At 35.1% G+C, this 17,483-nt stretch overlaps 1 protein-coding gene across 4 annotated transcripts in view; it reads left to right on the forward strand.

Moving 5' to 3' along the window:
• DUSP22 (dual specificity phosphatase 22) overlaps positions 1-17,483 on the forward strand; it is a 73,027-nt gene that overhangs the window by 41,596 nt on the left and 13,948 nt on the right. For all 4 annotated transcript variants that reach the window (XM_051970778.1, XM_051970777.1, XM_051970776.1 and 1 more), the window contains exon 4: positions 8,606-8,655. In XM_051970778.1, the coding sequence (XP_051826738.1) occupies positions 8,606-8,655 (50 nt within the window). The remainder of the gene's footprint in view (positions 1-8,605; positions 8,656-17,483) is intronic.

A 17,483-nucleotide genomic window follows, 5' to 3' on the forward strand; every position in this document is an offset into this window, starting at 1 on the left:
ACAAAAAATATTTCTGCACATTAAATGGAGAGAAGAAAATTGTGACTTGTTGGGAATGGATTCCAAAGTGTGGATACCTTAGGAAGAGGGTTAGAAAGTCAAGGACCTAAAAATTGTACCTCTGCAAAGCAGATTATCTGTACCAATTGACAAAGTCCAGCCCTTCTTCTGGCTTTACAAAGATTTGCCTTTTGAAGTCTTGAATTTCATTGGTGGATAGGAAAGGTTAATAATGGGGAAAAATAAGGGACTAAATAGGGCTGTCCATCTTGCTGATAAGTGGTCTTATGTCCTGTGTCTGTATTTTAAAAGGAATTAAATCATGTGCTAAGAAGAGAGAGTGACTGATGATAATTACCTTTATTCAAGGGATTGTGATTCAAAAGAAAAAGAGCATAGAACTGGCAGTTCTTTTTCCACTGACTCACTGGGGGATCTTATGTAAATGATTTACCATCCCTGCATCGCATGCATCCCAGTTTGGTAATCAGTATGGAGTGTAATGAAGGGGTAGTGTCTATGAAACATTCTTCCCTACAATTCTCAGTAGAAAGCTCTCCTGTACTAACAAATTATTTCATTAATCTGTCTTTTTTGCTTTCTTGTGGAGATCCATTGTCGAGAGAGAGAAAATTGCAAGGAATAAATTAGGATTTTTTGCAATCTTTGTGAAGTAGATCAAGTAATTTAAATAAGCTTTCTCCACTTGTATCTTGGGGTATTCTTATTTTGAAAGGAACAGAGTGAAATATCAATTAGTTTCCTATGTGATTTGCTATCTTAGTTCTCCCAATTCATAGCAGTCCCTTAAGTGACTCAGTGCTTGCCTGCTACCATCTTTATTTTCTTTTGCCATTCTTAAGTGCTGTCTGGTCATCCCATTCTGTTTTGAACCATCTATGAAAGCCTACTGAAATTCAAAATTGGGATTTTTATAAGGATTTTATTTGTCTGTCATGATCCAAACATACAAGTTTTGTTTTCTTTCCTGATAGCACTTGGGATTATTAGGGATGACATTTTGGGGGCTAAAAATTTGAGACCCTGAAAATGAAATTCCCCTCCTCCTCCTCTCCTGTTTCAACTCCAGCTCTATTCAGATAATGGTACTTCTAATGACTTCCAAGAAGTAATAGACTCATGTCAAATTTTTTTTTTTTTCAGTCATGTCTGACTTTCCAGTCATGTCTTGGGGTTTTCTTGGCAAAGACATTGGAGTGGTTTGCCATTTCCTTATCTTTGTAGATGAGGAAACTGAGGTAAACAGGATGAAGTGACTTGCTCAGGATCATACAAGATACTGAGTGTCTGAGGCCAGATTTTTAAACTTTGGAAGATTTTTAAACTTTTGGAATCTTCCAGACTCCAGCCTGGTCCTGTCTGTTCACTGCATCATCTAGCTGTCCATTAAGGCTCATAGAACCATAGTTTCAAAGCTAGAAGGGACTTTTGATCATATTTAATTTTATAGATGAGAAATAGAGATCCAGAGAGGTAGTGACATAACTAGGGTCAGAGAAGTACTAAGTGTCCCAGGTGATATTGGAACTGTTACCTTACTTTACCACTGTAAACTCCAGTGGTCCTATCACTAAACCATAGATTTCAGAATCCCCATCTGCCAGAAAGTTGAGACTTATGCACAGAAAAGATAACTAGGTGGGGTATTGTTTGATTCCTGAACCTCTCATTGTGTTTTTATTTTATTTTTGTTTTGTTTAGATTTTTTTGCTTTCCTATAATGAGAGTCCCATTTCATCTTTGGCAGTTTTCTTTTTGTGTGTATCTTTAGCAGAACTTACAAAATAATTCTGTAAAATCAGGCAAATTGAGAATGATGGTTGAAACACTAACCCTATTTTCATGAGTCATTAATATATCTGCACTGTAGTCCAGAAACTTAACCGAAAGGACAGTATGGATGGAAGGATTTTCAGTTGTGTTTCTCTGGTCGACTTGGACATCCTCCACTGATTCTTAATAACTCCTCACCGGCTTGATGAAACCATGGGTGCTGATTGCTCCTACTTTTGGCCTTTCATTGAAATACCCTAAACAAAAATAAGTCTTTGGGCCTTCATCTGTTGATGTGACAAGTAAAATACACATCATTTTTTGAGTAACCTGAAAGAAGCCTACAGGTGGTGGAGGTTTGTAATTTGCATCTGGCTTACAAATTCAAACCAGGGGCTAAATCTTCTCCCCAGTAACCTCCCCCCCAACATCGAATACCCACATATTTCTTGGAAGTCGTTATTGGTATTGTTTCAGAAATTTGACAAATGATGAAAGGATTGGTCTCACGTGTGCTTTTTAAATAGAACATCTTCCATTTGAGAACTAAATTTTGAAAGGTGGTGGTGACTTGCACAATTGAACAATCCTCTTTATATTCATGCAGTAATTCTTGAAAGAGGGAAAGATAAAATATTGTAGAATTCATAGTGATACTTTCCCTTGAATATAGAAGCACTGTATTCTCAATTTCCTCATCTGAAAAAATGGAAATAATAATATACTACCTACCTCACAGAATTGGTGAAAAGTAAAATTCTATATTATGACAATAATTATTGCTATTATAAGTCCCAATATAATGATTCTAAATTCTCTTCACATTAGTAGCTGTGCTAGGGTTTTGTTTTGTTTTGTATTTTTCCAGCAGAAATGAGTGTATTCTGTTCCATAAAATAAACTCAGTATTTAAACATCTAAATTTTTAGAGCATATGAATTGGAATAAGGAGATGTTGCATTACCTGGTAGGAAAGTTTCCTACAGGGTTCCATGAAACACTGGACCTCTGATGCATTTCCAAATTGGTTCATTTTATAAAATCTTTTTAAATATGTATGTTAAGAAAATTTTTGCTCTGTAGATTGAGGAACAATTAAAATGAAATGGTTTTCCATTTTAAAAGGTTAAAGCTTCTGGATGTAGCTGCATCATTCACAGCTGTTTGGAATATAGTTATATACTTGGCCTCTCTTCATCCTTCTCCTTAACATCTCCACCCATGTCTTTGATATTGCTTACTCGTTTCTAACATTGACTAAAACTGTTAGAACCACTTCTGAAGGTTTTTCTTATTTTCCTAGGCTGAAATCATCTTAGTTTTGTGCTCTGTTATTGAAGAAAGGTAACTTGGGGAAAATGTTCTTTTTTTTCTTATTTTTAGAAAGTTTCTTTAGCCTCTTGGAAAGACCTTTGCTTTGATGCTATCAATATTTTCATAAGCTCCCTAACTTGAAGTGTTATCACAGAGAGTTGAGGCCAGTAAATTTTAGAAATTGTACTTGAAACAAGCGAGAGTTATATTTCTTGACTGCCTTGAAATCGGGATACTTACCCTGATTTTTGAGGCTCTCACTGTATGGTTTTAAGTGTAGCTCTTAGTTTCAGGGCCAGAGAAAAGAAAAAACTTAAGTTTTGGTGGTTACTGCGTTTATTGAAACAGAAAACTGAAAAATATTAGAAATTTTGAAAATATTGACTTACAAATTACATTAATAACATTTCTGTAATTCACTTTTCACTGTTTTCTCTGTTAATGCATGTCTATTGCTATCCTTCAAATCTGACTCAGAGTGATCTACTCTAGAGAGCATAACTGATCCAACACAGCAATTCATTATACCTTTGTTCTAGGTCCCATTATTTCTTAGGGAGCATTACTGGAGCTGGATTGTTTTGTCTTGTCCTTTGACTATCACATGGCCCTTTCTCTGGTAGATTATAAGCTCTTAAAAGACAGTCTCTTTTATATATATCTTCTTCTCATTTCCATTCCCTATTCCCAGTATTACATATATCAGAAGCCTCTCCATTACTGTGCCACTCAAGAAAAACAGAGGTAGTCCTATGAAGTATCTGTAATGTTTTATTTGTATATCACCACAAAGACATCATAGTTCCTTTTAGATTTGTCTGTACTTGAGTGAATGTGGAAAATCTGGAATAAACCTTAGCATCAGGTCAAGAACATTCAGAAACAGAGCAGAACTGCTAATGAATTTTTGTTTTATTCAAAGATTTCTTTTAGTTTCTTTTAAAATAAAATTTTTATTAATATTTTTTACTTCTACATAACTTACATTTCCCAATGCCTCCCTTCCTCTCTCTCACTCGTTTTATTTCAAGGAAAAAACATCAGTATACTGATGTTAGAAATCATGTGAAAATTAATTAATTGATGATTCTGAAGGATCACCTCCCACATCTCGGACTGACTAAGACGATAAATGCTGGAAGAGATATGGCACACTAATATGCTTTGGTGGAGCTGTGAACACTGATCATTTTGGAAAGCAGTTTGGAATGATGCCCAAAAAACTATTAATTAAGTTGTACATATCCTTTTACCCAGTAATACTGTTAGATCTATATCCCAAGGAGACCACACAAAGAGGGAAAACACTCATATTTACAAAGATATTTATAGCAGCTGTAATGGCAAAGAATGGGAAACTGAGAGGATGCTTCTCAGTGGGTAATGATTGAAAAAGTTATAGTATATGAATATGATGGAATATGATTATTACTGTGCTATAAGGAATGATGAAGATGGTTTCAGAAAAATTTGGGATAGCTTATATGAACGGATGGACAGGGAAGTGAGCAGAATCAAAAGAATCTATTACAGAAATATTGTAAAGATAATTTGCTTTGAAAGATCTTTAGTAGTACTGATCAGCACAGCTCTAAATGATTCATGCTCTCAGCTCTCAGAGAATTAATAGACTCAGGATAAACTGAAACATATTCTCTCTCTCTCTCTCTCTCTCTCTCTCTCTCTCTCTCTCTCTCTCTTTCTCTCTTTCTCTCTCTGCCTTTTTGATGGGAGGAGTGGGAGTTGGGGGGTGATGATTATGGGGTGTGGGGGAGGGTGAACATGACTGATGTAGAAATTTGTTGTGCATGCCCATATGAATTTGTAATGGTTTTTTATTCCTGTACTTTTCAATGAGTAGGAGATGGGGAATCAGAGAATTTGGAATAGAAAAATAAAAAATAAAGAAGTTTCTGTGCTTTGGGAAAAAAAAAAGTGAAACAATAAACATCAACAGTATATACTACACAGAAGGCTAACATGCAAAGGATTTTTAAAGTATAAAATTTTCTCAATTTTTAGTGATTATACAGTTTTTAGATTGTACTAGAATTGACAAAAGTTTTAATTTTGATTTTTAAGTGTTAACATTCAGCTCATAAAATAACAGGAAGACTCTGTGATTTGATTCCAGACAGGTATAAATTGCAGACATTGGATGTCCACTTCCAGCACCAAAAAAAAAAAACAAAACCTTCACGAGGTCATAGTAAATGAAAAATCTAAATTCCTATTACAAAAAAAAAAAAATCAGAAGTCTGTCTCCCTTTTTTTTAATTCTCCCTCATATCAAGATAATCTGAGATATTACTGTTCTTGTATTCTATGCTTACACTTTCTGAAATAGCATTAACTGTTAGGTCCTAAATTTCAGAAATGAGTAGTTCATGGAGACCTCCCCCTTCTCCCCAAGTAACAATAGGACTGGTGTAGCATGATGTCTTAGGGGATTGTCTTTGGTAGGCTAAATGGGCATTCTTAGGCCATAAACAGTGATTCAAGGGTGGGCATTTTTAACTCCTATTTTGTTCCAATTGTGAGTCCTCCCATGGACACTGCTAATATGTGTCCTGTTTATGTACAGGGAAGTAAAGGGTCCCTGGAGCATATTACTCAGAAAATCTACTATTTACCTGTTATTGGGTGAATTCTGGGTCTTCCCTTTTGGTAGAGGGTATAGATTCAAATTGCATCCTACTTTTTTTTTTTTTAAGGATCATCACCTGCTATTAGCCTGAACTTGACTATGATTCAGTTGTGATTAAGCTTGAAGTGTTCTCTGCTTTCTTTCAAGATGCACTGAAAAATTTGTATCTTCTAAAAATTTGTATCCTCAGCATCTAAAACATAGTAGGTGCTTAATAAATGCTTTGAGGGACTATTGGCTATGTGACTTCTCTCTTAGCTTTTATTTGCTATGAAGTGAGCATCAGAATACCTGCCCTGTACATCTCAGAGGGGTGATGAAGATCAAGTGCAATTATTTTTGAGAAAGCACTTACACACTGTAAAATCTCGAACAAGTTTAAGACATTCTTCTTGTATGGCAGGTGCTGTAAATGCAGGTGTCTTTTTTTCTCCCCCACCCCAACCCTCTTTCCTACTGAAAGTACCTAAAAGGAACTCCTTACAGATTCTTGTTTCACAATGAATGTTCCTAAGCTGTTCCTTTCCCTCTTCCTCAGCTTTTCCCTCTTTTCTTCCTCTCTACAAACTAAGGCAAATTTTGGATTTTTTCAAGATTTAGGGAAGGAGAGTATGGTTATAGTTGTCCAGATATTATTTATTAGAAGTCTTCACTAGCTTCCCATGACAGGTAAACAGCCTTTTCAGCTTCTCTTGAAGGCAGGCTATTTTGTACAAATAAATGAGTTGATTAAACTAGTCTTCCCTTGTGGTTATAGGTAGCAAGGTATAGGAAAATCATAGGGATGAATAATCCTTGGGAAATTTTTTCAATCCTAATTTTTAGCAGTCCTAAATGTTGTGTATAGTATTTCATGATCACAAAAATGGAGATAATTATATACTTCCTACCTCATAGAAAAAGCAAAAAGTAAAATAGTAAATGATGACAATAATAACTGCTCTTGTTACCTCCAATAAAATGATTCCAAATTCTGTCCACCTTGATAACTGCTAGTTTTTTTCAATAAGAATGAGTTGTATCATCTTTCCTCCTAACAGGGAGTTTAGGTATTTGGCCAAGAAGACATTCCATATCTACTTGAGTTACTATCCTCTTTCCTCAGAAGGTTTAAATTAAACACAGACTGAAGAGTACAGTATTTTAAATTAGATTATTCTGATTACCCTGTCATTCAAGGTAATAGCAAGATACCTTTAATTGAGACATTATTGTGAAAATTAGAAGAAGGTGTCGTTGTTTATATGCCTGTATGTTTCTAAGAGAGAAGGGAGAAAGAAAACAAATGTTTAAAAGGTAATGTTTTCATTCAGGATTTCCTTTCCTTTCAAGTTTCAGGTTTGTGGCTTTAGTATTTTCATTCTGGGAGAATGAGGCTGCCATTCTGACTCTAGTTTACTTACTGCCCTACTATCAGTAAGGTTGGAGATGTGTTGGAATTTCAGACACACATTTCCTCTGAAACTAAACTTCATAAAACCCACAGGGAAACCCTCTGCTATATAGCTGTTTGCTCTTGCAAAGCAGGAAATAATGTATAAGAAAGGAAGATACTGCAGGAAAAACTTTTTCTTGACTTCTCAAAATTAGGGAGAAGCAGACAGAAAGGAATACTTTAGGGAAAATGTAGCAAAGAATCCTTGAAGAGATAGTGTTCAATTGGTGCTGATCAGAAACTGATTAAATAGCATGGTGAAATGTCATTGTATGAAGCAGGGAAGCAAAGGACTTCTTGTTGAAATATCTTGTTTGTTCGAGGCAGAGGACTTTACAGAATGGCATCTTTCTCCTGAAGCAGGAATCATTCCCATACCTGTAATGTGACCAAGGCAATAAACCATTGGGCTTTATTTATATTTCCTTTATTCACAAATTATCTCGGTAGCTTCATGATGATAACTTTTCCTATTTCTTGATGATCACTTTTATTTTCTGTACTGAATATTATATGGGAGGTGTTAGGGGTCCTTCTGAGAGCTCAATCAGCATAGTTTTGCTTTTAAGACTTTGCAAGGCTCCTTCCTAGCTTTTCTAAAAGCCCTATCTTCTGAGCACAGCTGTAGGAATGGATGCTTTGGCAACCCAGATATTTATTTTGTATGTTCAGAACTCATTTTAGGAGCTATTTTAAATCTCTTTGAAGGAAGCAGGGTAATCCCCACTTGTCCTCAGAGATGTGCAGTCTGGCTTCGAAGGGACATAACGGTGAAGCAGGAATAGCAAGGGGACTTTTCCCTCAAAATGCACAAGTTATAAATGAACCACTGATTTGGTACCAAAAGCATGATTAAATATTTAAAAGTTAACAAATTAAGCAAAACCAGTTTTGGTTGTAGAATCCATTAAAATTGATGTTCATTAGCAAAGAGCAATATAACATAGTAACAATCCTTTAATTTAAGGCTTAAAACATTTTGCTAGCAATCTTTTTTGTTTTGGATAATTTTGAATCCTAAATGGGATGGACATAATGCAAAGTGGCATTGAGGGAGTTTGAAACTTAATTAGAAACCACTCAGCATTTTACTTTTTGGTGCAGTATATGGATTTGGCCTAAAAACATTTTGAATGTTTACATGATGGCATAAGAGCATTTGTTTTTATAGTTGTGGAAAATAACCAGGAATATGTAAAAAAAAAAAAAAAGTGCTAATTTGGATGGTTTCTTGGCAACAAAATGCTCATGAAAAACTTCTCTTTTTTCCTTTTTTTTTTTTTTTTTTTGACCTTAGCAAGAGGTTCCTTTAAATTGGATGTGGGTGTGTGGGTGTGTGTGTGGGGTAATGTGGGTATGTGTGTGTGTGGGAGTATTTTACATTTGGGGTAACAATATTTTTTTCTATTCTACAGGGAGTTAAGTACCTATGTATTCCTGCCGCTGATTCCCCTTCTCAGAACTTGTAAGTTTTTCTTGCTATTTTATGATATTAAAAACTAAATAAAATACCAGGGCAGTAAGAAGCTATTAAAAGCTGAGAGGATCTTACAGATTATTCATATAAAGTCACTTAGATGGCAGATGGATGGAACATCAGGGTTGGAGTCAGGAAGATCCAATTTAAATAGCTGTGTACCCCTAGGGATATGAGGATAATAATCACACCTATTTCTCAGGGTTGTTGTGATGATTCAAATGAGAGAAGAATTGCATAGCACATAGTTTAAGTGCTATAGAAATTATTGTTGTTGTTTTTGTTATTGCAGGGAAAAAGATTTGCTGGAGGTTACACAACAGGATAGCACATTGAAGTTAGGATTAGAACTCACATGTCCTTTTTTGACTTAGTTGAGCATTCCAGATACAGCTTGACTGTCTCATGGAAGATTTGAGATAATTATTTTTAAAAGAATAACACATTCAAACCGAACCATGTAACCATACTTGTTCAGTTGATATCCTGTTCTTTAATCAATCAATTATTTCATGCCTTCATTCATTCAATATTTTTGTTTGTTTGTTTATTGTTGAGGCAGTCAGGGTTAAGTGTCTTGTTCAGAGTCACATAGCTAGTGTCACGTATCTGAAGTCCAATTTGGTTTTGTTTTATTTCCCCATGTGTCTGTGTGTCTCTCATAATAATAACTTTTTGTTTTTCAAAATACATGCAAAAATCAGTTTTCAACATCCACCCTTGCAAAACCTAGTATTCCAAAATTTTCTCTCTCCTTCTTCTCCTCCCCAGGACAGCAGGTAATCCAATATAAGTTATACATGTGCAATTCTTCTAAATATATTTTCACATATATCATGCTGTGCAAGAAAAATCAGATCAAAAGAAAAAAAATTGAGAGAAAAAAACAGCAAACAAACAACAATAACAATGAAAATGGAAAACTATGTTGTGATCCACATTCAATCTCCATAGTCCTTTCTCTGGAGGCAGAGGACTCTCTCCATCACAAGTCTATTGGAATTGTGAGGTCCAATTTGAATTCTGGATCTCCTGACTCTAGGGCCGGTCCTCTATCTGCTATGCTGTCTAGCTGCCCTTTATTGTATTGTTCTTAAAGGAAAAACTCAACTTATATTGCTGATTTTCTCTCTGAGAATCCTGTGAATAGTTCTTTATCCCAGTTCTCTTTTTCTTTTCAGCACTCTGACCACAGCTAAGCCACTTAATTTTTCTCTGCTTTAGTTTCTCTGTTGTGAAAATAGTTTATAACATCTACCTGTACCCAGGTTATAGAGATATTGAGATAACAAATGAAATAAGTCATTTGAGCCTGTTGAAGGTAAAGGTATTACATGAATCTAAAGTATCAATAGTAATTATACTAATTTTAATATCCTAATTTCTATGTTTTCTGTGGATACAATTGTTTCTCAAGATTATCAAATACTTTCATGTCTGTCAGCCTTGATTTTACTCTTTCAGCGAAGCTCTTGGCATAAAGAGGCCACAAATTGGACAGTAACTCATGGACTTTTTGAGCTGGCAGTGTGTCTGTCTGTGTATGTCTGTATGTCTCTGATATACAACCTATATTGGGATGGGGATCATACTTATGAAGGTTATAGGGATCTCCTCAATGAGGAAGCTTTAACCAGTTCAAATGATAACTTCTCAGTAGTCTTAGAGATTGCCTGGAGCATTGAGAATTTGTTCAGGGTCACAGAGCTGGAACAGTTCCCAGCTCCAGGGCCAGCTCTATTCAGGGTGCTATGCTATTTCTATAAACACATACATATTTTAGAGAAGAGTGACCAGAATTGCATTGTAGCCAGAGAGAGAGAGAGAGGAAGCATGGGCAGGTTGAAGAAAGTAGCAGGAGAATGTGACCTGTTGGCCCATTTTCACTCCTAACTTGACTCTGGCAGTGAAGGTGTCCTATTCTCTGCCATCTCCCATTGTAAAAGAGGGACTCCAGTCACTGATCAGAACTCATAATCCCATAGTGCACATAAGCACATAAGAAGGGAGGAAGGATTTCAGAACTTCCCTGGTAACTAGCTGTGCTGAGAAACAGAAGTGGTTGAAAGGGCATGCTATGTACGGAAGGAAGTACAGCTCTGGGTTTCTCTGAAGATCATAGCAGCTCTGGCCGATGTTTTTGGTGACTATTTTTAGCTGGGTAGTATTTCTCTAATCTCAAGAGATTCTACCATGCTCATGAACCTATTTCTCTGATTTTCATTGTGCAATCTTTGGCAGAGTCCCCATCTGTCAAGTGGCCTGAACTTTGGAAGGACTGCCCGCTCCATCTCAGGAACCACTGCTATCTCAGACCTTGGCAATTTGGCACTTATCATGATGCATCTGTGTCAGCAGGAAAAGACAACGTTCTCTTCAGAGTATTCAGATAAGGCAGGGGGTGTGTGATAAATTTTAGAAAGATTTTGATCAAAAATGGTTAAAGAAAACAAATTTCAGCCCTTGAAGGAGGGGGCCAGTATCAGTCACCAGGAGAATACACATATGTGAGACAGTTTATTCAGTGATGATGAACATGTAAGGCTAGTATGTGAATTTGGTTTGTTACATGGGTTCAGATATGCTATTTGTCAGATCACGGTCCTGAAACATAAGCATATCCCCAAATTGACAATCCTATATGGTTCTTTTATTGGATGTGAGTTATTTCCTGCCCATACATATTCATCTATACATCAGTTTCTAAAGGGGTCATGCTGTATCTGATTGCCTGCCTTCCTGCATAATTTCACTATACTGGAGGGATGAGAGTTCACATTAGGGTCTTAAGTCATGGTAGATGGTGTGGTTTATAGCAAACACTCATATAGGGTTTGTTTGCAGGAAGGATGTTCAGAGAAAACAACTGAACAGCTGATTGGTACAACCAATCTATTGTCTTCCTTTTGACTGTTTCAGTTGGGAAGAAAGGAAAGAACATAATTTATCTAATGGAGAAGAGGTGACTTTCATATTAATCATTTGGAAAATAATACTAAAGCATACTTGGTTAAAATTTGAATTTTTAAGCCATTAGTAATCCAAGTGAAATCATGCACACTCTAGCTTTTTATAAATAAAACAATATTCTACAACTGTTTCATTTTTCCTTCTTATAGATACACTATTGTGATCAGTTTTTGAACATGTTTTATTGAAATCTTTTGTTTTTGACAGTCTTTCACCCCCAACTGCTCTCCTTTGACTCTTAACTTGTGGCAAAGAAAGCAATGAAGCAAAAACATCCAAGAGAATAACCACTTTTGATTGTATATAGTCTGTCAAGTGAAGGGAGCTATGTTTCATCATCTGCTCTCTGAGAACTTTTTATTTTTCATTTTTTCAGGCATTCAGTTTCTGTTTATTGATCTTTTCATTTGCCGTAATCCAGTTTAATTTAATTTAAAATTATATTATTACTTTGCTATGTATTTGCCTGGTAGTGTTCACATACAGCTTATGAAATACACTGAGTTTTTTTATATCCCAAATAAATGTTTAATCTCAAAGGATAAACTTTATTTTAATGCTTTTGTTAGGAGTTAGCAACTATGGCCTGCAGGCCAGATGTGGCCTGCCTGCTTTTATAAGGCTCATGAATTAAGAATGTTGTTTATATTTGAAAATAAAATTTTATCATATTAAAAAAAAATAATCCTGCCTCAGTTACCAACTGTGTGATCCTAAGCAAGTCACTTAATCCTGTTTTCCTCAGTTTTCTCATCTGTAAAATGACCTGGAGAAAGAAATGGCAAACAACACTAGTATCTTTGCCAAGAAAACCCCAAATGGAATCAGGAAGAGTTGGAAGTGACTGAACAAATTCATCTCTGTGATTTCAGTTAATAATACTAATATGAATAATAACTGGAATGATAGTGTTTTAAAACTTGAAAAGCATTTTATTTAAATCTCTCATTTCATTTGACCCAGGCAGGCACTATGATTATACCTATTTTCAGAATAGGAAACTGAGGCTGAATAAACTTTCCCAGAGTCCCAGAGCCACTTTTTTTTGACTCCCAAGTCCATTACCTTATCCATTGTACCATGTAGCAGCTGATAATACACTCTGAATCTGTTGGATGAATGACATCATTCCCTTTGTAATTATTAGTACAATCCACATAACATTGATGATTATATATAATGTACACATCAAAGCATATCTATAAAAACTGATAAATAGCTTTCCCATAAGTTGTAAAAAGTGGTTGCATAAAGATACAGCATATTTTTCTAATGATTAGAAATAGGCTATTCCACATTGACATCTATTCCTTAGTCTGATTCTTCATTTTTCTATATTGTTATCAAATTGTCAGTCTCTTCAGTCCCAATCCCAAAACGAAATACCAAAATTCTTCTTACTCTCTGCTTTCAAATGGGAATGAGATGACAGAGTAATGATTTTGAGCTTTGGATGTCATCTGATAATCTCATTTCTTCTCACCTTAACTTTTCCTCATCTCCCAGCATTCTAAGAAACCTTAGATCAAAGGAGACTTATTAGACTGGGTACAACATAATTTGACCTTTGAAGATTTGTTTAATGTTGTATTTTAGCTGCCTTTTCAGCTGCTGTTTGCTGCTAGGGAGGGTGATTAATTATCTAAATGTCACTTAAGTCTGTATTTTTGCCTGAGTCCCCAATCATTTCCTCACGTCTTTCCAACAGCTTAAAATGCAGAAACCCCCGATGACATAACAGAAAGACTTGAGAGTTTTACCTCACTACTGCCAATATTTTGTTGTTCAGAATCAGGAAATGTGAAAGTTCAAGTTCTCAGAGTTAAATAACCTCATAAACCCAGGTTGGGGGAGTGGAGGGGAGGAGAGGACAAGGGAGGAAGAATGCTACAGGAACACCTCCCAGTTAAGGAGATGAACTGAAGAATGAATTGATAGCTGATTCCCATTTTCTAACTAGGTAGTCAGTCATGTAAGGGATTGTTCTCAGAGACCAAAATCATATCCCCTGGTAGAGTTGAGTTACAGTGTATCTGTCAGACTGTGGCTGATCAGATCAGTGTGAGCTTGGAAAGCTCTGCCCCAGGTTAGACATAAATTGTCCTTATAAACATAGGAAGTGGCTGCTCTAACTTTGTGCTTCTCGCATTGCTTCTGGGCTAATTTAATTCTGCTTTGTTCATAGAGCATGTTGAGGGCACTCCATGCTGGGCGGTCCTGTGCCAGTGTCTCCCATGTGTATTGCATAATGTTGGAAAGATTGGGGTAGAGGGGGTGAGAATTGTGGACATATTTTTAACATGACTGCATGCATAACCTCTACCAGATTGCTTGCTATCTTGAAGAAGGGGAAGAGAAAAGGAGGGAGAAAAATCTGGAACTCAAAATTTTATTAAAATGAATATTGACAACGGTCTTTATATATAATTGTAGGAAAAAATTAAGTAGAAAAAAAGATATTTCCTTTTCCAATATAATCAAAGGTTATATTTATAAGGAAATAACATTTGTTAATTATTCAAGAAGTGCTGTGTTTTATATACACACATATATACTGATATATATTATATATAAACATATATGTATATATAAACAACAAAACTTGTACATAACATAGATAGCATGTTTATATGTTTGTATGTCAGTGAATCTTCATTTGATCCTCACACTGTCACTGTAAGGGAGAGGCTTTTTATTATTCCCATTTTACAGATTAGGAAGCTGAGAGAGACAAAAAAAATTATATTATTTTTTAAAAGGTCTCATAGCTAGTAAGTATCTGAGACAGGATTTGAACTCAAGGCGTTTTTCTTTGTTCCTTATGCAGTGCTCTGTCCAATCAGGTGGTACAGTGGATACAGTACTTTGCTTAAAGTTAAAGAGCTAAGTTCAAATTCAGGTTCAGCATTTAAAATCTTTTTCCTTCAGTTTCCTAAACTTTAACATGAAGATAGTAATAGCATGAGGATCAAATGAAATCATATTTGTAAGGCACTTACATAGTGCTTTGTAAGTCTTGTAAAAATACTATCATCATCATCATTATTAGGCCCCAGATATTAGATTTAGCTACATTAATATGTCAGAATTTTCCAATATGTCATAAATACATGCTGCACAATGATATTTAAACATTGTTTTTATATTTAAACATTATATTATAAACATTAAATATTTTATATTTAAACATTAGAAAGGGGGTTTTCTCTATGTAGTCTAAGGAAATTTGATTCAACTCAGAATATGAAGTATGTAACCTTAGTATACTTGTAACATTTAGCACTAGGCTTCAAAGATTTCTAAGTTTTTCAGGGTCTTCTTTTTCTTTTTCTTTTCCCTATCCTTGATTTGGGTTCCAATAATATAGACAGATTGTATTTAAAATATAATAGCAATTGTGGTTGGTAATACGAAGTATTTCTGATAAGTTTATTTCAATTTATTATCTATTAGGTTAGATTATAAAGTCCATCAGGGTAGGGACTTTGTCTTACAGATATTAATTAAATTTGTCTTTGTGTCTTTCACTTCAATAAGTAGTGCCTAGTGTATGGGATATGTGGAGTATTCAGGGAGGACTAGGACTTGCAGAGTCCTTTTCTCACTTAAATCTAATTTCATGCAGAAGTCAAAACATCACCTTATGATGTCTTTGGTCCTCTTCAAAAATAAGGTGCAAACAACAACAGTATCCAGTATGATGTTCTGCCTTGTATCATCTGCATCTAACCAAGTTCATGATAAAAATGCTAAAAATGAATTTAACACCCAATGGTCAGCAGTAGAAAGAAAAGTCCCTATGTTAAATGCACTCCCACTGTGTTTTTTACAGCAGTATTGTTTATAAGATATAACTGGAAGGAAATTCATTGGGGAATGGCTGAACCAAGAATGGTAAATGAATATGCCTTAATTGGGAGCAAATAAATAGACCAAGAGAATTATTTACATAGTGACTAAACAGCATTGAACAACTTTGGAATTTGGAACAAATTCCAAAAACTTGTGAATGCAAGTTAAATTGTATCTTTAGAGGATTGATGGTTACCTCTCCTGACTTTTGGGAAAGAGCTGATGGATTTGGTGGTTGTTCACTCATTTCTGTCATCTCCAACTCCAGTGGTTTCCCTTCTTCAGTTAATTTTACAGATGGGGAAACTGAGGCATGCATAATTGAGTAATTTGCCCAGGATAATATAGACCCTTAGTGTGTGAGACAAGGTTTGAATTTAGGAAGAAGTGTTTTCTTGACTTCAAGCCCAGCATTCTATCCACTGTGTTGCCTTGCTGCCCCAAGTGAGGCATCCATTGTCAGATAGGAAGGGTGGATTTATTTTGTTTACTTGCTCTTCTTTGTTATAAGGGAGGTTTCTTCCTTGGCTGGCAGGGGAGTGGAGAAAGTCATTAGGAAGTAGAAGTGCTAGGAAGAGGGAGGGAGCGTTGGGTAGTGATAGTAATGCCACACAACAAGAAGAAAAGAAATAAAATGAAACATTTAAAAATACAGAGTAAAGAGTTGAAGGAAGCTTAGAAAGAGACAGATAAAAACAGGATGGTTTTGTTACTACTGTGTTAAGTTAAATGGATGCTTTAAAAAACAAACCATTAATAACAGATGTACATTTTTTCATATACAATTTATTCATGTTTAATACATATTAAGAAAAATTAAGAACGAGAATGACCATGATAAAAGCAAAACAAAACAAAAAAATAATAAAAAGCAACTGCCAGATATCAAGAGCAGTCAGAATGACTATCTCTTCAATCTCAATCCCAAAATGAAATGTTAAAATCCTTTTATACTTTCTGCTTGAAGGACTCTTGAGTATGTGAGACTTAGCACGTCTCTGGTGTATGATAAGTGCTTAATAAATACCTGTTGCCTGGTACATTGTAAATGCTTAATAAATACTTGTTGACTAATAGGAACAGCAAAAAGACCACTTTGACTTGACTAGAGGACATACAAAGTAAAATGATCTAGAATGTTGGGCAGATAGGTTGGAGGAGTTAAGTTGCAATGTATTTCCTATTTGGTTCCGGTAATAGGGAGCTACTGAAGTTTATTGAGTAGCAGATTGGCATAGTCAGATCCTATTTTTGGAATGTTCCTTAAGTAGCTGTGGGAAAAAAAATGGATTGGAGGGTCAATCAAAGAGACCAAATAGGATGTTATTTCAGTAATCCAAGTGAGAGGGGTTAAGGACCAAAATGGGAGCAGTAGATCTGTGAATGGGGGAAAAACGTGACTGATGGGAAAGATATTGTAGGGTGAAAAGCATCAAGACTTAGCTAACTGATTGAATATGTGGAGGGAGAGCAAAGAGCTGAGATTGGCTCTGAAGTTGTGAATTTGAGTGATTGAAAAGTGTTCTCCTGGGCAAGAAGGGTGTTGTGTGGTTTTTGAGTGCAGTTTTGGACATGATGCATTTGAGATGTATGTGGGGATATTTTGTTTGAAATATTGAATAGGCAATTAGTGATATCGAACTGAACTTCATAAAAGAGTTGGGGGTATGTGTATATGTATTTATATATAGATACATTTATATATGTATATTATATATATCGATGGAAAGTGAAGAGTAAGAACACTTTTGTCAAATTTATTCCAAAGTTTGTGATTTTAATTGAACAAAAAAGTTAAATTATTTGTAAGCTATATTTATTAACTCTCTTAATTTTACATAAAATCCAGTTTATATGTTATAGACTTTAATCTTGGAGTCTTTAATAGGGACTTTAAATAGACTTTAAAATTTTTTTGTTTTTTTTTTCCTAGAAAATATTCTTAACAAAATAAAATGAACTTTAAAAATTAAAATTAAACTTTAAAAAATTAA

Source organism: Antechinus flavipes, chromosome 1 (assembly GCF_016432865.1).
Source record: "Antechinus flavipes isolate AdamAnt ecotype Samford, QLD, Australia chromosome 1, AdamAnt_v2, whole genome shotgun sequence".
Lineage (NCBI taxonomy): Eukaryota > Metazoa > Chordata > Mammalia > Dasyuromorphia > Dasyuridae > Antechinus > Antechinus flavipes.